Genomic DNA, 24368 nt, shown 5'->3' on the forward strand with positions numbered 1-24368 from the left:
GGTCCAACAAACTTGGAAACCCAAACCTAGACGTTGACCTGGCTTTGGCACTGAACAAAAGGATATTTAGAGCCACAAACTTAAAAGCTCAACATTATAAAACACTGTTCAACTTATACTATACTCCAGCTAAATTATTTGCATTGGGGGCTAGAGCGGATGACAATTGCCCAAGATGTGGGGGGGCACAAGCAGACCTACTGCATATGTTTTTTATCTGCAGACTCCTGACCCCAGTGAAGAGAGAGATCGAAAAATGTTGGGAGGGGCTGCTAGGTCACAAGATCGATCTATCCCCTACCCTGATGATCTTGGGCACAGACTCTAACCTAAAATTGGGCAAGGAAGAAGAAGCTCTGATTTTTATATCTGTGGCCGTCCTTAGGATCTTGATTTCAGCGGGTTGGAAGGACACTGTTGCACCGTCCTTCCAAATGTGGTTATCCAGGTTCCTTGGAATACATAATATTGAGACCTGCTTATATGAGCGTAAGGGGGTGAAAGTACGGGACTTTGGAAGAAGGTTTTGGGCCCGGTTACTAATTGGAGGGAGACTATTGCAATAGATGTATGAATTACTACTTCGCATATTATGTTGATATATATAGTGGAAAGAGGCTTATTTTTATAACGATATATTGATGGTTTTATGCAATTTTTCAATTATTGCTCTTAAGCATTTATTTAATGAATTTGTGGATCAATTGCTATTCTTATGTCCAGATTAATCTAATAATGTACTTTTACTTACGTGATGATGGCTTAAGCATTTATTCAATGAACCTGTGGATCAATTGCTATTCTTATGTCCAGACTAATCTAATAATGTATTTTTACTTATGTGATGTATTTTGACTCCAAATAAAAAAAAAATACAAAAAAAAAAAAAGAGAAGCAACAATCAAGTTTTCAACTATAAATTACTTTTGCTGAAAGCGATATAAACTTGGTAGTGTAGTTGGGTTTTAATGTTACTTTCTATTCAAAACATAAACCGCGATCATGTGACCGCGTAATAACCAATAACACGGCCACTTACAGCGACCAGTGGTGAGGCTGCTTGTATATATGTACCAACTCACTAGTCGACAGCGTCTTTCACTGAACATAACAGAACCCCCAGACGCTGCAATCGGAGGAGCAGGGAGGCTGTCTTTTCAAATCTAGGTAAGCTCATTAGACGCGGCTTGTTGTTGAACTTAGCTTAATTTAACTTAGTTCATGAACAGAGAGCAGCTATCCTAAACTATTCCAATATAGAACCACTCCATGTAATAACGTGTGAGCGAAGTGGATACAGTTGCAAGAGAAAATGACTCATGTCGATAATATGACGTTTAAACACAGTCAAACACGTCTATAATGTAGCCAAACACGTGGCAAAGTCCGTTTTAATTAAATAAAGCACACGTTATCAGTTGAATTACCAAGTGCCTGTGAGATCTTAAGAGTATAACTTGGAAATTGAAAAATGGAGTGATCTGAACCGCCTAACACGGAGGGTTCAGAAGGTAAAGAATGCCTTAAACCAACATAGTCATATTATGACCAGTAATTCTTTCCCTCAAATATGTAGGTTTTAAAACAACAATGTATAACAACTTAATGAATATAACATATCCATTGATAGCTAAGCTATACCCCAAGAGGAGACATAAGACACAGGCAGTTATAATAAAAATAAGGTTTATATATATAACCTCTAAAACCATATAATATAATAAAATGAAACATGGAATTATAATTTTTTCTCTAGAGATCATGAGGACTAGATCTAGCTGACAAAGCACATTTAGCACGCGGCTACAGCGATTGACCAAGCCAATCTCTAGGTGAGTCCTCTGGATAATAGGGCAACCACATGGAATCTATCACATCTAATCCTTGAGGAGAGTTACCAGAGCCTCTTTTATATTTTATATTTCTCTAGTTTATGTAAACTAATTGGTGGCCCCTCCGACACAGTGTGGAATCGACAGACTGGATATAAAGGTATTTTGAGAACCCAGTATGTTTCAGTATTAATATAGGAGAAGAAATGGGCTTTTGTATGATCTAACCCATAATACCTCCCCTCTTTGATCTTTCAGACAATATCATTTACAAATATACCCTGACTGATCAATTGGGATATTTGTAGTCTAGAGTGTGGACCAAAAACAGGACACCTCCTCCTTTTTTATCGATCCTGACCTCAGAATGAATATCTGAGTGTGAAAAGTTTATATTGTTTGAGGTAAGAGACTCTTATTGATTGGGCTACACTCAATGCCAATCATAATGGGTACCACAATCCAGTCGTACGTTACTTAATCAATTTCAAAATAATCCGAAATCCCACAAGAATATTGGTACAACCACCATTACAGGATACTGTTTATAGAGATTCCATTGTACATTTAATACTGGCATGCATTAGAAATGTTATTTATTGGATGCCTACACTTTAGAAATGTCTAATTTGAACAAATGTTAATAGTAGCAATGTGTAGTAGGATTTAGATGCTATAGGCCAAGTGGACAATAAGTATCCTTGTTGAATTTTGTGACAGTTAGACACATTGGAAAAATGCTTAAAGACACTGTGTGCAAGTTTAATTGCAATTTAGTAATTGTGTGTTTCTTTATAGAAACTGTCCTGAAGAAGGTTTTTAACCGAAACGCCGCGTCGACTTGTGTTCTCAAGAACATTTTTAATGTATTATGTAATATATTGTATTTTTGGTAAACATGATGTATTCAACAATTGTATGAAAACAAAAACTTTTTTAATTTGTAAAGTGTAATAAATGTATGCTCAATTTTTAATCTTGTTGTATTGCTTTAACTTGTCACAAATACACATAAAACTGTCTTTGAGTGATTGCTACAACTGCATGCTGGTTTCCAGTCTAGGGTTTATAGATTCCTGAATTACGTGATTTATTTAACTATTTCATACGTACTTGGTGGTTGCGCCTAATAATTAAATGAAGTGCGGTGGGTACTAAATCCCGGTTGATCACTCTCACGGGACTCTTTGACTTTAGGGACATTGTAACTTTCTTAAATCTCATTCCCCTGGTCCCAGACCTTATATTAGGGGGCCTCCTATACTTTCTTAAAGAAAGTCAGCCAGTACATTTGCAAGCTTTGCCTGAAGTCAGATATTTGCTGGGCAATTTAAAACTCGTGCCAAGGTTGCAAGTGAACAGTCGGTTGGTAACAGGATGGTATTAGGGAGTGATCTACATGTTCCTCCAGCTAAAATGTGCAATCTTATCTACAAAGGACACCAGATTTTGAGTAGAACCAAGATGTTTATGTGGATAAAATAACACTATTGGTGGCCTGCCATAGATGTGCATGTGAAACAGATACTTAACAAATGTCCGGAAAGCCTACTGCCCGATAAGCATTGGAAACTTAGCAAAACACCTTTGCACCCTACTCCACACCCTGATGCAGCCTGGGAGAAGTTAGGCCTTGAATTTTTATGACCATAAGTCTCTCTAACCTGGCCCAGCTCTCCTGTGCTGGTGCACCACTCTTATTACTCCCTGTTTTCCAGAGTGCTTTCTTCTGCTTTAGCCTCGTTTTTTACTGCTTTCTCCGCAAAGCAGCTAGCAACTCCAGCGCCAGGAGACCCTCACTTGTGATTTGCCGTGCTTTATAAATCCTGATTGATTGATCTACCAGGGGACATGAGGTATGCCATTCTACCAGTTGACTACTTATCCAAATGGTTGTATTTCTCCTTTGTAGAATCACCAGCGTTGCAACAATGTTTTTGAATAAGGTATTCTCCGTAGAAAGATTGAGTTTTTGGTTACAGACAGCGGCTCTCATGTTTTGTGTCTGAGCAAATGCGGGAATTCCTAACTAGGCATGACATCAAGAACATGTATTGTTCTGAACCCGCCATCTTCAAATGGGTTAGTAGAGAGAGGCAACATAGTGATCAACGAGGGCGTACAGACTGCACTCGCATCAGACATGGAAGGGAAACAATTCCTCAAACAGGTGGTGTGGGAATATTACACCCACATTGTGCAACTAGGGTCACTCTCTTTTCTGTTATTGAGAAGCAGAAGATACCTTTTCGCGGTGTGTTTACCACCTGGTTATAGGAACGGCTAGATTTTGGAAATAAAGTGGTTGGAGATACAACTACAAAGGAACAAGTTGCTTCAAGAGTGTCCAACAAGCCAAAATGACATGCAATTTTTGTAAGGGTCACAGTGGTCATGATGATGTAACGGTTGGTGAATATGTCCTGATCAAAAGACCCGTCAAGGTTGCATGTTCAAGGTCAGGAGAAGTGAAAAAACCTCAGAGATGGAATGGTTTTGTTATGTGTTAATGCCGGCCTTTCTCTCCTTGTCTATATCATTGACAGGTTGTAATTGCATTTCAGAATTCTTCTGTTAATTTATTTATTTTGTTGTCTCACCTCATTTGTGTGTTTTGAGAGGAAGGTGATCCAGTACTGTGATGTAATTGACTGCACCTCGTGTGCATCTCGTGCTGTTTACTTTTGTTGTAGGACGTATATTCTTGAAAATCCCTGGTGCTTGCAGTTAGAACAACAGGCGTGGATTCCAGCAGGGTTAGTCAGTTCATGCTGGAATCCAGGCCGGCTGGTCGCTGCTTGCCGTGGGCGTTGTCTGTAGTCTTCAATAATCGGCTTTGCCGCTTGTTCTTGGCTGGAGCCTACTTACCGGAATCATGAGAAGAGCCTTGCCTATATGATGGACAAGATAATCCGAGGGTGAACTATGATTTTGTACCAGTATTAATTGTATTTTTCACAGGAAATGACATTCACTGTACACAGCAGCCAGCCTCACAATATAGCCTTAGAGCCCGAAGTAGGGAGCACTACTCACAATTAAAGGCCTGCTCCAGCGTTAAAGGCCTGCATCGAAGGCGAGGAATTTTAACAAGGGAGGAGGCCTTTAATGGCGTATAGAGCCCACTACGGAGGGCCCTAAGGCTATTAGATCATTATGCCCTTAGAGGGCAAAATATTCTCATTTGAAAAACAAAGGCCTCATGGAGCTCATGTATGTCATACTCAAATACACAATTAGCTATTATATTGCTAATTGAACCTTTACCATGCATTCCAGTTTCCTATGATGGCAGTCCTGATCCTATTAGATCTATCTGCAGCGTTTGACACGGTGTCCCATGCTATCTTATTACATCGCCTGGCTAGTGCAGGCATAGTGGGCATCGTTTTAAAGTGGTTTAAGAACTTTCTGATGCACAGACGGCAGGTTACTATGTTGGGCCAGTTCTGTTCCGAAGAGAAGATGGTTCGGTCAGGGGTACCTCAGGGCACTAGTTTGAGCCCTACCTTATTCAATATGTACATGGTCCCCTTGATTGATCTTATCTCCTCTTTTAACATCAGCACAATAGCGTATGCCAACGACACTCAATTAGTTCTAGATTTAGATGAAGACTCGGGAAAAGCCGAACAGACTCTGAAAGAGTGTTTGACGGCGACTTTTGCCTGGATGAATAACAACCACCTTAAATGTAATACTGCCAAAACGGAAATCTTGCCGTTTGGTCAAAACAATCTCTTTTCCCCTCATACGTTTTGGCCAAAAGAGGCAGAAGCCCCGCCTAACACCATCTTGGCAGCACGAAACCTAGGAATTAAATTTGATGAGACCCTCTCTTTTAAACAGCAGGCAAGGGAAGTTGCTGGCTCATGCTTTAACATCATAAAGGGCCTTAGGAAATGTTTCGATCTCCTGCCCTTATCAGCCAGACGCACTGTCGCAGTGGCGCTGATTACATCCAGACTGGATTATTGTAATAGCTTATATGCAGGGGCAAATAAATCGGCCCTGCATAGACTGCAGATGGTCCAGCATGCGGCAGCAAGACTGGTACTCAGATTGCCAAGAAAATCCTCGGCCTCCGCCGCGTTGGATGCGCTCCATTGGCTTCCTATTCAGAAGCGCATCTTGTTTAAGGTCCTAACAATCGCCTTTAGGGCCTTTCACAAGCATGGCCCACAGTACCTGTATAAAAATTTCAACCGATACCATCCCACTCGAGCACTAAGATCCACTACAGCCAATCTGATGATTGTCCCAAAATTCAGACTGGCAACAAAAGGAGGAAAATCCTTGGCAGTAATAGGGGTAAAGGTGTGGAAGAAACTGCCCCATCAACTTCGTGCAACCACCTCTGAACAGGAGTTTAATAAATCCCTTAAAACATGGATTTATAGCCTGGCGGACTCAGTCTAAAAAAAAAACACTTGTTTAAAACCCTTACCTGATGATTGAGACCAGTATATGCTACCATCTTCAGCATATGAATCTAAGCGCCAAGATGCTCCTGGGAGTGGTAGTGCGCTATATAAATCCTTATCACATCACATCACACACATCACATGATCGAGCCCTCAATCCATCGATCCATCCTTCCATTCATCCATCCATCCATCCAGCCAGCCATCCGTCCATCCTTGCAAACTCCTCTAACCTTTCAACCCTCTCTCTCTACTTGCAATTAAAGATTCACAAAGACACTACAAAAAAGCATCAACAAAGGGAAGAGACTGGCAGCCAGCACCAGACCAATTTTCTTTCTTAGGTCTGGTGTTAGCCAAGATGTTTTGCTTTTGCTAAAATTATGTGAACCATCAAGTTACTTATGGCTGTTTTCAGCCAGACTAAATCCATTAGTCTGTTGTTGTGTCATTAACATTGTTGTTTCTCCTATAGAAGCATGCATCATGGGGGAATGGGTCAGCCATCTTTATCCATTGGCTGACTCAACTCCGAGTTACAACATGCTGCCCTTTCACAAGGAGCACATCAACGCACAAAGTAATTTTCTTTCGAATCCCAAAACATCTTTGCCTTTTGCCATTTTTTGTTACATTCATGCGGTCCCAACAGCTCCCCAAGCAATAAAGTGTTTCAAAAACCTGACAGAACAAAACTAGAATTGCCGAAGTCAAAAGTCTAATGGCCAACCCCAATGCTTGTTTTCATATTGCACTTAAATCAGTTATTGGCCGTTTCTAAGGCCTGCAATTAATCGGTGGAAGATTCATGCAATTAATGCCACAAATTCGGTGAACTTGAATGCGGGAATCCTGAGTATGCTTTGCTGGTGTTCTTACTCGTAGACTACCAAACAGGTATGGGCCAATTCTTTTTTTTTAAATCCATGGTATGCTGATGCAAAACTGTGGGCAATTCTACTGGTTCCACATCCGCCTTGTCCGGATGTAGAAAGGTGTGAAGTTTTGCAGCAGAAGAATTCCTCATTCTCCGAAGTAATGGATGGAGGGAATGCTAATTACACTACCGTCCCTTGCGGTTGTATGATGTTACAACGCGATCTTTTAGATCGCGGTACATCACAACGCATCTTTTACAACGCAAGTCGTTACCACGACTTGCGCTGTAGGGAGTTGGATTTAGGAATAGAAAGATTTACTATTCCAACTCCAGCCTTCGTACAGTAGGGAAAGTGTTGGAACAGTAAATCTACTACTCCTTAGTCAACAGCGCCCTCCAGCGCAAGTCGTGGTAACGACTTGCGTTGTAAAAGACGCATGGTAATGGCAGCGCGGTGTTTTAGATGTTCCCCGTCCCTTGCAGTGCCTGATACCAAGCTTCCCTATCAGTGGGTGGCCTGTGGCATTGGAATCCCACCTTGACCATCAAGGTGGGTGCTGCTTCCCATGCGGGGGGACTTGCTTTCAAGATCACTGTTAGGGGTGTATTTTTCATTAAACTAAACATTTTGCCCATATCCCCAAAATGCTCCCAAAAGCAACTATGTCTGGCCTTGTTTTGCTTCCTGTGTATGGAGCAACCCTAATCCATTTTCGTAGATGGGAAACAAATGGCGGATTTCATGGGTTCCAAAATTTGTTTGAAAATTTCTCCCAGCCCTAATACCAATTAGTCCACAGAGCAACACCCAGAGTTTCCGCCAGCTATGAAGCACTTTTTCAACCAGGTGCTCCCATAAGCAATTTCAGACTGATGGGCATTGGCTTTGTCTAATTGCACTTTTGCGGCATCATAGGATGTAAGGAAACTTGTATTTGGCATGCCATGTATGATATCTGTTTTATAAATAAATATTTACAAATAATTATGGGCCTGATTCATCAAAGTGTTCCTCCCGCTCTATGTGTAAAGGGAAATAAATGTTTGTGTATGAAATATGCGTCTGTAGGAAAATTAATATGTGTGTGTGTGTGTGTGTGTGCCTGGGTGTGTGTATGTGTGTGTGTGTGCATGTGTGAGTGCATGCATGTATGTGTGTGTGTATGTATGTGTGTGTATGTGTGTGTGTGTGTGTGTGTGTGTGGAGTTAGAATAGTAAGTACGCACTTCATTACAGTCAATGGCCGGTCCCGATAATAATAGATATATGTGTGTGGGTGGGTGTATACCACAAATCTCATAGAGCGCAGCCGTGCATTCACAATACTGTGTTGAATTTGTTCTTCTTTGTCAGCGACAACTCTGCGGTGCCACACATGCGACCAAGAAAGCAGCAACGACAAGTGTCAGACCATCAGCAACTGCACAGTTCCGAACAAAATCTGTCAGACCACTGTGGCGACTTCATCAGCAGGTAAGCGCCCCTGTGGTTTCGGGTGGAGGTCAGGCGTGCATCTTCAAGGAGTACTGTGTAGTGTGTGCCTTAGGTATCACGAGACGATCAGGTTTCAGCCAACCTCTCCCTAATGATGTGGGCTTTGTGGTTTGACTTGCTGAGTGAGGGAAATGCCGTGTAAGACATAATAAGGTTGCCTATCACCATCACCACCACCATCTGTTATTTATGTCACTAAATACCTAAGCCGATCTTCCGGGTGCTAAATATATCCTTCTGGGAAGTTTTTTCAGGGCTGGGTTGCCTCCAGCAAAAGCAATTTATCACAAATCTTGAGTCCATTTTTGCCACAAAATGTTTTTGGGGGGTAAAATGTGAACCATGCTGCAGTCTGCGTTTTGAACCCTGAAATACTGTAGAGAGGCAGGCGAGTGACAACGCGAACATATACTAGGCCTGGCTTGTAGTCTCACAAGCAGAGTAGAGTTTGATAAATGTAGAGTGTCTCTTATAGGTCGAGTATCTAATCAATACATATACCACAGATTCATACACAGTCACAAACCCCCAGTCTCGCACATACATATGCAGAAAATCACACACATACATTCAAGATACTCACACTTATATAAAGTCTCACAATGACACTCACACATGCAGAGAGAGACACACCTGCAGAATCCTATATATCTAGAGAGGCTAGAACTGGCAGGCAATTTTACACAGTCAGCCACAATTTCACACAGTTTTCACACAGGCAAGATCACACACACACACACACTCACGTCGTCATACAGGCACACATGCAGCTTCCAACACATAGAAAGGCAAAGAGTCTGCAACGCTCCATCAGACATACAGATAAACAGCCCAGTATCACCTAAAGAACCCCTTTCACCTAATCCCTGCCTCCCACTAACAGTGTCCTCCATAGCCTGGTTGGTATTGGACGACAGTAGACACCCGCAACGATGATTGGTCAGTTTGAGCGCACCGATGGGCCAGCCGGAGCTTGTGCTTTGATAACAGCAGCAACAATTTGAAGCGCCCAGACAGGGCTATTGTCAAATCAAATTGGGAGGAGCCCCAGGACAGGTAGAGTGGTGCAGCTTTCTTTGCCATACAAGCGCATTCTTTACTGCAGTACACTCCTCCCAGATCAGATGTACAGCATGGGTCTTGCCCATGAGCCTATCTCTCACCTGATGTGAGAAGATGCCACTGTTCCCATCTGGCACTTCAAACTTTAGGTCAGAGCCGAAGTCCACCCCTTGCAAAGATTCGAATCACTGTCAGAGCTAAATGTTCTCATCTTCTTTGCCATCGCTGATGCCAGCTGAGCAGTTTATGGGCCCTGTGGACCTTAAATGGGCCCCAGACAATTAGAGTCTAGAGTGCTTTTAAGTACCAGACAATACAAAATGTTCCTTCTCAAAATAAGGCCAGATCTGCTACCTGGAGAAAGTTCAGTGACTGGTCAAGGCTGCTAGATGTTTCCACACCATCACAGCTCATTGAATGAGGACTTCATGTCCCCATGTCCTTTATTGGAAGAATACCTTTGCACAATTAAGGACTGCACATAGCATCTTTCAGGACAGGTTCTTTTCCCAGTGCCTGCTTCAGATCCATGTTAAAGGTTATTGAGGGGTTCACTCTCCCCTTCGATTTGCTCAGTAGCCTTAGGATTGATGTGTGTCCGCCCTCCTGCACCAGGATTTGGGGTTATTAACATGAAACACATTTAGAGGTAGCCTGGCGGCACCAATGCCAACCAGATTATTATTATTTTTTCTATGAACATTTGTATTGCATTTTTCAAACATTACTAATGCGGCATTTCTTGACCATGTATATTGTTTCTGGATTACAGCATTTACATCTCACGCCGTCAGCCATGACATAGAATCAACACAGATATATTCCTACATATTGTCTTTAGTTTCTTTTTCAACTGTTCAGGTTCACTTCTTATCTTATCTTCAGTTAGTCAGGGAAAATCCCTGGTATACTACGCTTTGTTTTTCTACCTCCATGCCATTTTAAATATTTATAATTTAACTGCCTTTGATTTCATCTTCCCATCCACTGCAAATTTACTGATATTTCTTCTGATGCATTCGTGTCCTGCAGACTATCTTTTTTTGCAGCTCTACACCAGTCCATACTTGTTTAGTTATGACCCATAGCCTCACCTCTTTGGTTTAGCTCTTCTTCTCTACCACTCCTCTTCACTCTCTCAAACAAACATATACAAATGCATACATGCATAGTTTCACTCTCTCTCAAACACACACACACACACATGCACCCATACACATTTAGAGCTCCGCACACAATGTCTCTTTTAGCATTTATCAAAGTTTGAATAAACAATAGTCTATGATATCTGCTTAGATCCACACCTACCCATAGTCCTATTAAGGTGGTATTTGGAGATGTCAGTATTGTTGTACCCACAATCCCTTCCAATCATTTTTGTAGCTTCATCCTGTAATTTCGGATCTGCCAACACTACCTGGGCAGATCTAATATAATTGATGGATCCAGATTTCTATAGTTGTATTCCAGTGTAATCCGTCCTGTGTGCAATTTTTAGAAGGATTAATCTGAAGCTGGTTTTAATTGATATTTCCCAGAGGGATCTCACTATTTTTTCTCACATTGTATTCTCTGAGTCTCCAGTACCTGCCTTACATTTCTCTCTTTGAGTAGTAAGTTCTGACTTGGTATTTACCAATAAAATGGCCTTCCTTATCATCTGTCTAGTAGTCTCCATTCTAGAGTACAGTCTTATTTTATGCCTCTTTCTTTTTAATTTGCAGTCCCAACCTATGTCCTATTTAGTTTGTTCCACATTTGGATCACCCCTGTAGTAGCGGGGGAGGCCATGATTAGTTGGGGCTTCCCGCTGTAGTACATATGGTATTCCTTTTCAAGACCTAATATGAAAGGTTGGTTCCTCTTTTGGAGAGTACGCCCAGTAATTCGCTACACCTATTGTGGAGTCTCAAAGTACTGCTGTATGTATGGTAGTACTAATTCCCCTTCATAGGTCGACCTATATATTAGAGAGGCTCCCTCCCAAATCAATCTTCTCACATAGTGAACAATTTTTGTGAAAACTGTTTAAAGGATCTGTTAGGTGGTGAGTTTCAGAATATGCAGGAATTTAGGGAGCGCTATCATCTTGTACATTGTGGCTGTCCCAAGCCAAGGTTGTACCAATGGGCGTCATCAACCTCTAGGTTTTCAATTATTGATTATGAATTGTACTTATAAAACATGTGTTCTTTATTCAATGTTTGGATCCTGAGGTATTTAAAATATTTAAGTACCACTCTCAGTGGCATTGAGAGTGTCTTCCGTGATTTCTAACCAGAAATGTATTCCAGTTGATACCCAATCCTCAATATGGGTTAAACATGTGTTTGAGCCTATCTAATGGTAGGTCTAGGTTAACTATAGCAAGTAGGACATTATCTGCATAAAACAATATTCTGTGGTTCCAAGAATTCCCCTAGACTCAGCTCCTTAACAGAGCGCCCTCACGTATCCACCCGCCAGGCAGAGGTTCGACCTCAGCCTCAAAGACATGAGTGAAAGGTGGGCATCCATGTCTTGTTTTTCTAGTAATGAGGAAACGTCAAGAATTCGTCCGGTTTGCCCTGACCTTAGCCACTAGATCCTGACATAGCAACTTAACCTACACTCTAAATGTAGGTTAACAGGGGTCATGGTAAGGGGTTTCACGCATGCAGTAAGTGTATCACATACACTGTCTCTCACATATACTCCCAGAGAGTCTCACATGAACAAAGCCTCGATCAGATGCATAGAGTTTCTAACTGAAAATCAGAGGCAGAAAGTTTAACAATAATTAGAACACTGGAATGTTGAAGGCTGCATTGAAGACAATGCAGTGGATCAGGGCTCATTTTGGCTGGTTTATGCCTTCTGCACCAACATTCCAAAGTTTGTCTTTCTGTTTCTTCCTTTTTAATTTAGAACATACTACCCTCGGTGGGTGAAATGTTCTAATAGCCTAATCGCCCAAATGCTTCAGGCTATACCACTTGTTAACACTATGGCTGCTAAGGCAATTCCCCTCCTGTGCTGCAGGCCCCCTCTTTCCCATTGTTTCATGACGAGCTCAGCTCGTCATGAGCACAGCTCCAGGCTACCTCATGACGAGCTGATTAAAGGCCTCTCCGTCGTTAAAGGCCCAAGCCACAGGTAAGGGCCTATAACTTGGGTTTGGGGCTGTTAGCATCCTGTATACAGAGCTATGATGTGATTTCACACACCCAGAGACCCATTCACTTAAACAATCTATCACACTGAGTCCTAACAATGCTGAGAGTCTGTCATAAACATGGTTTCACTCATACGAGGACGCAGACAGGCAAGTAAATCATACAACCAGAGAAACTCCATGTGTAGAGAATCTAGATTTTCCTAGTTTTAATTTAATTAAAGACACAGAGGCGAGTATTATGCCTTCTTAAGTTGCTTTATTTTCAACAGCGGCAGTCAAGATAAAGAAAACAAACTACCAGTCCCAAGAGCCTTAGGGACAAAAGCCAGTATAGGGACAAAACTGTAGTCCAACATGACCACCAAGCAGGACACAACATTGCCTGTAATACATATCTTGACTGCAAACAGTCTTCTTTTATAATGTTAGAAGTTATGCAGAGGATTAGAATAACTGTCAAATTTGAGAAATCAGCAAAACTTCCAACACAAGGATAAACATTTCCTGAATAAAGTCAAAGAATCTGGTTCCAGTAGCGTGAGCCTCTGATGGAAAAAGACCATGGGCCATATGTATCAAGCAAAATAGCATTCGCAAAGGCCGAAATTCGCAGGTTTTCGGCCTTTGTGAATGCTAATTTGCTAAATGGTATGTATGAAACATTTTGGCAGCAAAATAAGGAATCGCAAAATTTGCGATTCCTTATTTTGCGATTGCACTTAAGGAATTGCAAATTGTGCGATTCCTTAAATGCAATGTATCAAAGGGAAATTAATTCAAAAATGCCCATAAGGATTCGCAAATTACCACCAACTTTTAGTTGGTGGTAAGTTGCGAATTCTTTTGAAAAAGCAATTAATTTAAAATCCAAAGGTGCCATATGACGCTCATACATGCCCTTAGGATATGTATGTGCGCCATATGCCCACATATGTCATTTTCAGGGGTGCACCAGGGTGTTCTTGTGACACCCCTGCACCCTTGAAAGTATTCCTAAATTGCGATTAGCAAATTGCTAATCGCAAATTTCCCCTTCATTCCTATGGGCCTCCTGGCCCATAGAAATGAATGGGAAATTTGCGATTAGCAATTTGCTAATCGCAATTTAGGAATGTTAAGGAATCGCTAAAAACAAGCGATTTCCTACATACATACCATTTTCCGATTTCTAAATAGCGATTCCTTAAAAATCGCTATTTAGAAATCGCAAATGGTCATGATGATACATATGGCCCCATGTCAGGATAGACGTGGAGTAGTACCAGATGGAATCGTGGAGTCAGAAGATGCAGCAGGCAACTCATGTAGCTGTAGTGTCTTTAAATAGAACTAAGAAAAATCTAGATTTGATGGCAAGTCACGAAGAATGCTACTATGCTTGTTTAAAGCATATTTATTTCCACACAACAAAGTAGTATGTATATGTTTGCAATAAAAAGTACTAAAAGTATTATTATTTGCCCCAATCTCAGAATATCCTCCAAATGTGAACCCGCCCAAACGTTTTTGGCTGCCATGGGCACCCTAGCGGATTGGGCTTCAAAAATGGAGCTATCAATCCTGGCTAAGGATATCACCCACTTAACCCAACAAGCCAGGGAAGGAGAAGAAACCAGTCATGTTTTTTTTTAAGGAAATGAGGAGTTGAGTATCGGGTGACATTGTGATATGATTGGTTTGTTCTTCGTACACATTCAAGCAATCACCCACACATATTTAAGATTGGCCAGAAAAGAAAGGATAAAACACATATGTTAAACTAGTCTTTTTGCATCTTCGTATATTGAAAAAGACCCCCACAGGAGTAGAGTGACGAGAAGAAATGTTTAGAGCTTTGAAGTCAGAAATGCGTTTGATAGAAATTAAAGATAGCAACATAGTTTAGAAGACTGCATTTTGAGCAAGAAAGAAAGTTTATGTAGCCTATTTGAAAGCAGTTGTAAAACCAAATTAACATCCCATAATTGGCTTTATTTAGGAAGAGGAGGACTAAAAAATTATACTCCCTTTGACAGGCAACACACCATTGGGTGCTCTCCCACAAATTTTACTTCAATTGGAGGATGATTGGTTGAAATTTGGGATTCGATCCCATTTACTGTACAATACCTTTCCCCCGCTAGCCAGGCCCTGGCAAAAACCCGTTGGGCAAAGATCTTCTTCAATGATTGCTGAGCCTTGTCTATAGAGGCAAATGTGGTCACATATTTGCTCAAGTCTTTAATGAACGAATCAAGGAACATAAGTCTTCCAGCTTTGAACCTAGGATCTAATTATGGCAAGCTTGGAATCCAGTTCCAAGAGGAGACCCTTCCTTCTCTCATGCACGATGGAGGAGTTAGCATTACCTAAGCGACAAAGGGGCATATTATCAAGGGGGTTTATCTCCGCTTTTTTGGCTTCAAAAGCCAAGAAAGCGGAGATAAAATTATCTCCCTATTACCAAGCTGTCGCTAACACCAGTTAGCGACAGCTAATAGGAGATAGCGACCATCTTGGGCCCCGCTTTGCATGTCAGTGATATTTATCACTAATGACATGCAAAGTGGGCGTGCCAAGATGTTAGCGACTGGAAACAGTACCTAACATCGCTATCTCCTATTACCAACTTTTGGAGATATTCGCGCTAAGCGCGAATATCTCCAAAAGCTAACACCTGCCCTGAGCAGTTCTTAGCCATGTTATCCAATGGGAGGTGGATAACATGGCTAAGAGCATTTGCTCGATAATGCATGAATATCGCTGACTTTTCAGCGATATTCATGCATTTCGGCCGATTTTTATCGCATTTGAGATAAACCTTGCTAATAGCAAGGTTTATCTGCGATAAAAATCGCCGATGTGCGGCGATAATTTTTGTCTCTAAACAAGTTAGAGACAAAAATTATCGCTAGTTGTTGGTAATATGCCCCAAAATGCTCTCTGAATGAACATAGATAACTCCTCTGCATCGACTGTTGAATCATCCAGTCTAGCCATTTCTGCCAGATCATAAATGCTGGATAATGGACAGACTACATCAAACAATGTGTCTTGTTGCATAGGCCAAGCCTTATCAACTCCCTTCCTAGGGTCCTTCCAGAATGAAGAGAGAAAAACATAACATATTTGGGTCTATAACTGGGGTAGCAGTTTTGCTCTGGTATGCTTATCCAAAGGCAGGCGTATACTTATAGAAATATACTCTGCTGGGATCCATTCTGTGGAATTTGGATGGTGGATAAACTTGGGATCAAACATGGGCATTGCCTCGGAATCTAGGGGCATATTATCAAGGGGGTTTATCTCCGCTTTTTGGGCTTTAAAAGCCAAGAAAGCGGAGATAAAATGATCTCCCTATTACCTAGCTGTCGCTAACACCAGTTAGCGACAGCTAGTAGGAGATAGCGACCATCTTGGGCCCCACTTTGCATGTCAGTGATATTTATCACTAATGACATGCAAAGTGGGCGTGCCAAGATGTTAGCGACTGAAAACAGTCCCTAACATCGCTATCTCCTATTACCAACTTTTGGAGATATTTGCGCTAAGCGCGAATATCTCCAAAAGCTAACACCTGCCCTGAGCAGTTCTTAGCCATGTTATCCAATGGTAGGTGGATAACATGGCTAAGAGCATTAGCTCGGTAATGCATGAATATCACTGACTTTTCAGCGATATTCATGCTTTGCGGCGATTTTTATCGCATTTGCGTTAAACCTTGGTAATACTAAGGTTTATTTGCGGTAAAAATCGCCGCAGCTCAGCGGTAAAGTTTTGTCTCTAACCAAGCAATAGCGATAATTATCGCTATTGCTTGGTAATATGCCCCCTAGTTTTGAATTGGAAGCAAGAGGATCAGATTTAGGAGATGAAACCATCCTTTTCTTTTGTTTAGGCCCTAGCCAAAACTCAGAGTCATCACCTCTATCTGCATCATCATCTGTATTAGGATAAAAAGAATCATCATCTGTATCTTTTGTCATGATGAGTCGGAGGCCTTGGTGGAACGTTGTCTTCGACCGCATGTGATGCAGCCTCACCAACCATAGAACTTGCTATCCCTTTGGAAAGGGAATCTTTTGACACAGTAGAAACCTTTGTAGAAATAAATGTAAGCATTCTGCTTTTTTCCGCATATTGGGCCAACAATTTTTTTAAATGAGATTTAATATTGTTCTCTCAAGTGTTTTTGTGATTTTTTACATAGAGGAATCCACTGCCTGTTGTACCAACGGCTGAATGAAGTCATCTGAATTTTGCCGATAAACCTTTGCTTTCCTGTTGTCTTGGCCTTAAAAAAACTGAATCGTCTTGTTCCATTTTAAATAGTAATGATAAGTGCTGGAAAAATGAAAAGAAATCGCCAACGGGCAGCCAAAGGCTTAATAATGCTGAAAGTACACCAGCTTCAAATATTTCACAAAAACAAACAGAGTCTCCCACAGGCAGAACATCTCACAAACACGGCGAGTATGGCACAGTCATTACGTCACATAAACAGAGAGAAACATAATGTATGCAGAGAGTTTAACCCGGGAGTTGAATCTTATATTCTCACAAAGAGCCGCACAGAGCCACGTTCTGATACATAGGATCTCACTCAGACAGATAGATTAACACGCTGTGAAAGAATATCACATGGATACTTCTAACTTGCAGCCTCAAATAGACCTCATTGGACTTCGTGGTAACAATTTTGTTTGGGCCTGGATGGATTTGCAGGTGCTGCATGCACTGCAGGGTGGCATTTGACTAAGTTTCTCAGTATGGTGTCAGGTGCTGATTGCCTCCTCAAAATGTGAAGGAGGGTGATGTGTGTACTGTAGAATAAGAGGGCCATCATGCTCACGGTTAGACTCTGCGAATCCTTTAATAGTTGATCAGAGGCTTTGATCTTTTCCAAAATACCTACATATAAATACAAATATATTGGGGGTATGATTTTGGGGTTCTTGCAGGATCTCAATGAAGTGAACTGGACCTTCTTGCAAAATGAAAAAAAAAGATGTAATGTGTGTTAGACTGGGAATGTCCCCTACTCGGTAAATGAGTGTACACCGGCCATGAGTGCCTTACTGCTTGTGAAACTTGCTTCCTGGTTTTGTCAGGAGCTGAAATCATGATAACCTAGTTTGTGCACAGAGACATTGGCCTCCACCTGGTAATGTGAGGTCCAGAACCTTTTCTGTGACTTGGAGGAGGACACAATGAATGCCCTCTTGTGGGCATAAGACTGCTGTCCATGCCCTAGGTAAGTCATTTAATTAGTGGAGGTAACTTACCAACTTTAGATGGACCATATTCTCTGTGCAAGTGTGAGGGTACTCTACAGATCCGCTCATGTAAAGTTCCGCTGTTATGAGAATCCCAGATTCTTGCACTGACATTCTTCATGCATGTTGATTGCATGTATGTGTAATAGGTATGGGACACATGGGGTATGGTGAGAATAGGAGTGCTATAAACCAGCTAAAGTCTTCTATATTTAGTAATGTTTGCTTCACCAGTTCCCCAATTCTAAATTTACTTTGTTTGGTTAACATGTTATGTCTGGACTAGCATCTCTACCTAGAGGTTGTACATCTGTGAACCCACTGGTCTTTTTAGTACATTGTGTTGTATTCAATTGCACACCATCTGTTGTAAGCTGCATCTTATGGACATCAAAAAACAAAGTCATGAGGTGCTATAAATCTGATTTCTGGGACTTTCCCTGTCTCCTAGGTAAAATCATCAGCAAGAACTGTGCATCTTCCTGCGTACCAACCAACGACGAAATCAACGGGATAGCCTTCTCCATTTCCTGCTGCACCACCGACTTGTGTAACACCAACCGCGCGCCCTGCATGGCAAGCTGCCCCCTCAGCCTCGGCATCGCTGCGTGTTTCATCGCAGCCTTCTTCAGGTTCTCGTTCTAGTGTACGTCTCATGCGTAGGACACGCGCCAGATCTGCCTCCATCTTGGCTGCTACCACCAATGCGTACATACCCAAGATGCACAGCGAAAATAATCTACATACTGCACAATTGTGCCTCTTCTTATATTATGTTAACGTTAATGTTATCAATTACTTATAGAGCGCACGGTCACCAAAGGTTTCATGGCGCTAATCATGCTTTAAGTTGTTACATAAGACCCGGTTAATAGGCTAGCCTGAACAGCCAGGTTTTAAGTGCCCTTCTGAAGGGGACCAAAGATGGGACCGAAGATCGTAGATAAATGGCAAAACCTTAGATAAAGATCTAATTTTGATCAGACTTTTAGCCTCCTTTGTGGAAATAAGAATACCTCAAATTATTTTCTATGTGACCCATATGACTTTCTATCAGCACTATCCAAAATAGCAAAGAAATTATCTTGTCACAGTACTCATTTGCATGTTATTTAAAGATTATGTTTATTATATTAGCTGACGATATATCATAAAAGTTCAAATAACTTTGTAAACATGATTCCTATTTTATTTATGCAGACTCCAAATATATATCTTGGGGATTGGAGTTGTTTTTGTGCAACATTACAATTTAGAATGTTTATCACTTATTTTTATTCAGATTGTTTTCACTCCGTGCCTATCATTTCTAGGTATTGCAAATAAATAGATGTTACTGAGACCCAATTTAGCAACCACAGAAGGATGAAAGACTGAAGTATCTGTGCTTGGATTAGACCTGAGGAAGAACTGTGATTACACACGTGATTTTTCACGAAATTCATATTATAGAGAATAATAAAAAAATATTGAAAATTAGCATTATGCAATTTCACAAAGTTTTCATCCTCATAAGACTGGTTCTAGCTGAAATGTCTCTAAGGAATTGTAAAAGCGCAGTTGAGAGAAAGTGGGGCATATGTACAAGCCCCTATCGCCACCACAACGTTACCTATATTGATTTTGTGGTGACGATAGGGGCTGCGCCTTATGTACAAGGCAGTGTTAAGTGACTTAACGTGTCTTAACACTGCCTTGTACTTAAGGCCCTCTTTCACTCTATGGTTAGCATGAAAGGTGTGGGCAGTGGGTGTTGCGGTGAGCATTCGACCACAACACCCATTCATTTTGATGCTGCCACCTATGTACGAGGGTGGCGTACATCGGAGGCAGCGCCAAAATTAAGGCCAGGTAAAAACTGGTTATTTCTCCTAGTTTTTGCTTCTTCCATGTGTGCTGCCTTGTGCAGCACACATGGAAAAATAAATATGCCATAGTTTGTTTAGGTACAGGAAGGGACAACTTCCAGGTGTCCCATCCTGTACATAAACTAACGTTTTAAAAAATGCCGTTTTGTCACCTTTATGTGTGCTACATGAAGCAGCACGCATGAAAGTGACAGGATGGCATTTCTAGGATTGTTTATGTGCAGGAAGGGACACCCTCCTACACATAAAAAATCCTCCCATGCACGCAGACAGCCTTGCACTCTGGTTCAAGGGTGCCTGCGTTGGCGCTTGGTGTTGGCACTCTGGCGTTGGTCCCTGCGATGGCTTAGTGCCATCGCAGGGGGAAACGGAAGGCTGCACCACATTCTTGTAAATATGGTGCAGCCTTGCATTTCGGGAGTGGTGGAGAGAGGTGTTAAGCCAGGAAGACTAATGCCTCTCTCCTCCACTTCCTTGTACATATCCCCCAGTGTGCGTCAGTATCTCGCAAGACTTTAGTACCAGCGAAATCCCTTGACAAAAAAAAGTCAATCAAGAGACTGTCGAACCACATTTCGCAACATACATAATTTCACATAATGTGGTGTCATTTTCACAAAATTTCACACTAAAAATAGACAATGTCATCCACTACTATCTGCCCTTCGAACTTGTGAACTGCAGAATATAAAGGATTTGAACAGCAGGGGGTCATATCCCGGTTTCTCTTTAATTTTCCAAAGGACACTTACACATTGGCTAGGAGACTGGGCAATTGTCTAGTTGCCACCTAACAATGGATGAGTGTTGCCATGAAGTCCTCATGCTCCGGTGTGAGGAAAACTGTGGTTTTCTCCTATGCGAATAATAGTCGTGAGGATGATTCAGCTTGTTGAGATGATGCAGCGTCATCACGTGCTACTGTTCCCCCTGCTGCAGGCCACCAAGGAAGCATTCTGTACCATGACTGACCCCTTAGGGTGCAGGCAAGTGCTCATCTTCTTCTAAATGAAGCCCATGATATTTTTTTTGCCTCCAGGCTTGGGGAACTACATGGCATCAGCACTGCAAGTTTAGGGAGTAAAGCAATAGCAGCATGGCTAGTTATGGAAATAAAAATAAGGGCAAATATACAGTAGGGTCATGGAAGAGGCTACGAGCACAGAGATAAGACTCAGTTATGGGTATGTCTTTGTGCACCGTTGTGTTTTTCATGTGTCCATTACTGAAGGATGGTCATGAATGCGACACATGGGGTTTGTTTGTAACTTTACCCAATCACCAACAAATGTTCACCTCACCTTGAAAAGTAAGTCAACCTCATAAAAAAATAGAAAATGCCATTTGTTTGATCAATGATGTTGAACTACCTTCTAGGGTGGCTACAACTGCAAATCAGCATGATTTCAAAGATAAATTTAGGCAGATTTCCTGCTTCATACAACACTTGCATGATCATATCTTGTATTTTACAATTGTCAGTTCTTGAATACTCTACAGGTCTGATTTGTCTCCCTGTGAGCAAGCAATGAAGAAGGTTGTACCCAAGAGTGGGGTTTGTCTTCTTGTTACCACACTTTGTTGCACATTGGGGTTAAGTTTGAACACTATATGTTTGACATAACTTTTTACACAGTTGGTTACATGGGTGGATTTGCAATGGGTGAACTTGTTTTAATGCTTCAAACAAGTGGACTATTTTATAAATTAGTGTAGATCAGATGATTGAAGCAGTAAGGAGATTTATTGCAGACACAACCATAGCATGAGGATCCCAAGACAGCAAGACACCAACTGACACTGTCTGGAATGCACACATTGGAATCAATATAAAGATTCTTCTAACATTGAAAATAAACAATATAACACATACCCTACCCTTCATACAATCGTACAAACACAAAATAAAAAAAATAAACAAACAACAAAAATATGAAAACAAAACATATGCATATATGGTAAAGTTATCTGACATTGTCATAAAGACACAAGGGAGGTCTATGATCGCTTGAAGGTCGTTTTGCTCGACCTCCGTTACCATTATCTGAACTGTGCCTGCAAAAATCAATGGACAAATCCTCTTCAGCACTCATTGAAAGAACCTATGTAACTGCTTAATCTTGAATGGACCATTTAGCTTCAACAGACCCTCCGTAGGCTACCTGACCTAATTTTAACCCAATAACCCACTCTGAGTTTAATACTTTCGAAACTCATTGTTCCACAGCCATCATTCAAAAGCCAATCCTTCGACTGAGCCAGAACTAATTTTGTTCCTGGAATACATCCCCCCATCAATTCAAAAGATGCCTTCTGTGTGACACTGTTCTTTCTGGTATGATATGCTCATACAATGTCAGCAATCACTCTAAAAACATCACAGCTGTTTGTAAACATCATCTGAATGGTACCCTTGACCAGTCTGTTTGCACTCTCCGCAATACCGTTGGCCTGGGCATTGTAAAGGGGAGTGTGATTATGCTTAATACCACAAAACACTAGAAATTTCATCATCTCACTAGACAAGAGTTGAGTTGCATTATCTATGAAAATAATAGATGATACACCTTCTTCAGCAAAAATCGACTCAAGATTAATTAATGGCGATCATGGTACTTGCTTCTCTCATAAACCTTACAATTAACTATTTGGAATGACCATCAACCATTACCAAAGCAAACCTCAAGTCATTCATTGATTCATCCATGGGCAAAAACAAATCTAAACATACTGTATGACAAGGTATTTCAAGGTCAGCAAAGTGTTCAACATGAGATTGCCCACCCACTTTTAATTTTTCTACACATTCGTCACAATTATTATACCTTTCCACCCACAAACTCACATGATCATCTAATCCTGGTCACTAGAACACTTTTTTCAGCGTTACATTTGTCAATGTTTAGCCCAAATGTGCTTCGTGACCTTCTCTCTGCAATCTGTCAATTCCAACAAATTCTTCACAACACCTCTTGCTGCCAACAAGGCTGCACTTTCTCTCTTGTAACGAAAAAGAACCATAACTAACACCTCTTTTAATGTAGGATCAGAGTTCATCTCACGCTCCTCAAACCTAAACGCGCCTGGCCCAGAATCAACTGCATCCTGTGCAGAAACTACTGTTCCCTCATTCTCACTAGCAACCACAGAAGGTCCATCAACTCATTTCCAATCCATCGAAAGACGATAAAGGATGTACGCCTGGGCATTCTTCAATCCTTCAAAAAATGAAATTCTTGCAATCTGGCAGCTTGCTCGGCCAATCTTGTAGATATTTTATTGGTTCCATCTGCGAACACCCAAGGTTTATGATCAGTTTGCAGCACAAGCAGTGTTTCCCAATATGTGCAAAGAGATTCTGCACCATATGTCGCTACTAGGGCCACCCAATCAATGACAGCATAATTCCTTTCCGAGGTCGTCCGATATCGAGATGCAAATGCCACTGTTAATTACTTCCTATAATGGAACTGAGATACAACAGCACCAATCCCAGTTTGATTCTTGCATCAAACACACAACCTAAGGGCATGCATCCTCCGTGGTGATAAAAGCAGTATGTGGTTTGGAGTCATTATGTAAATTAATTTGGGGTTAAGTATTTTTGAATCCAACTTTGGAAAATTCTTACCACCTTTAAGTGACAAAATAAGCTTGTTAATGTTGGATAATGGAAAGGTGTCAACTACAATATTTTGACTCAATAATCTATGGTCCACACAAAACCATAACCTGCCATAGGCCTTCTCTGTGATCACAACAGGCCATTATCACACACTGCGCCAATTATGTTCCTAACACCCTACACATGGGTGCAACGACCTTTACATCCATATTTCCTACAGTCATTGTTAATGGCACACCTATTACACTCTTCAGAGTAATTTGTTACCGGAATTCTGAGTTTAACGGGTCTATTGCTGGTCATGAGAATGGAATTAACATCCAATCAGGCATTCGCCTTTGTTTCATTTGTTTCAATAAGGGTCACCTCACTCCCACAGTATCAGTTTTACCCATCTCCTTCATACAGTACTCTGACTCATCCACCATCTTAGGAATGTTTCCTGCATTTTTGAGTGTATGATCTTTATCGGCGCACAGATATTTATTTTTATTTTATTTTAATTTTTTTTGAGAATTTTACAGCGCGAACAAGACCCTTGCGGGTATCAGAGCGCTTTACAAGGTAGAGTCTTAGTTGCATAAGGACACAGTAAATAGCATAACGTTTGCTGATAGACAATGGTAGTGTAATCAACCAATCATTGGTCCATGGTATAAGATACAAAACAAAGCGTTTACTGTATATCACGCATAATGTAGATACAATATCTAGGATACCTGGCTGGGCAGTGCACATTATAAAGTTTAAAGTGAAGGATACTTAGGTCG

General features: G+C 41.2%; 1 protein-coding gene across 1 annotated transcript in view; it reads left to right on the forward strand.

The window, feature by feature from the left end:
* The window catches only part of LOC147724768 (lymphocyte antigen 6D-like), a 91803-nt gene extending 72219 nt beyond the window's left edge, over positions 1 to 19584 (forward strand). Inside the window, exons 3-4 of the mRNA XM_086967060.1 lie at positions 8491 to 8610; positions 18557 to 19584. Coding sequence (XP_086823186.1) covers positions 8491 to 8610; positions 18557 to 18750 — 314 coding nt within the window. The 3' untranslated portion in view covers positions 18751 to 19584. The remainder of the gene's footprint in view (positions 1 to 8490; positions 8611 to 18556) is intronic.
* The last annotated feature ends 4784 nt before the right edge of the window (positions 19585 to 24368 follow it).

The sequence above is a fragment of the Lissotriton vulgaris genome, chromosome 4_1, assembly GCF_964263255.1.
Source record: "Lissotriton vulgaris chromosome 4_1, aLisVul1.2, whole genome shotgun sequence".
In the NCBI taxonomy this organism is placed as follows: Eukaryota; Metazoa; Chordata; class Amphibia; order Caudata; family Salamandridae; genus Lissotriton; species Lissotriton vulgaris.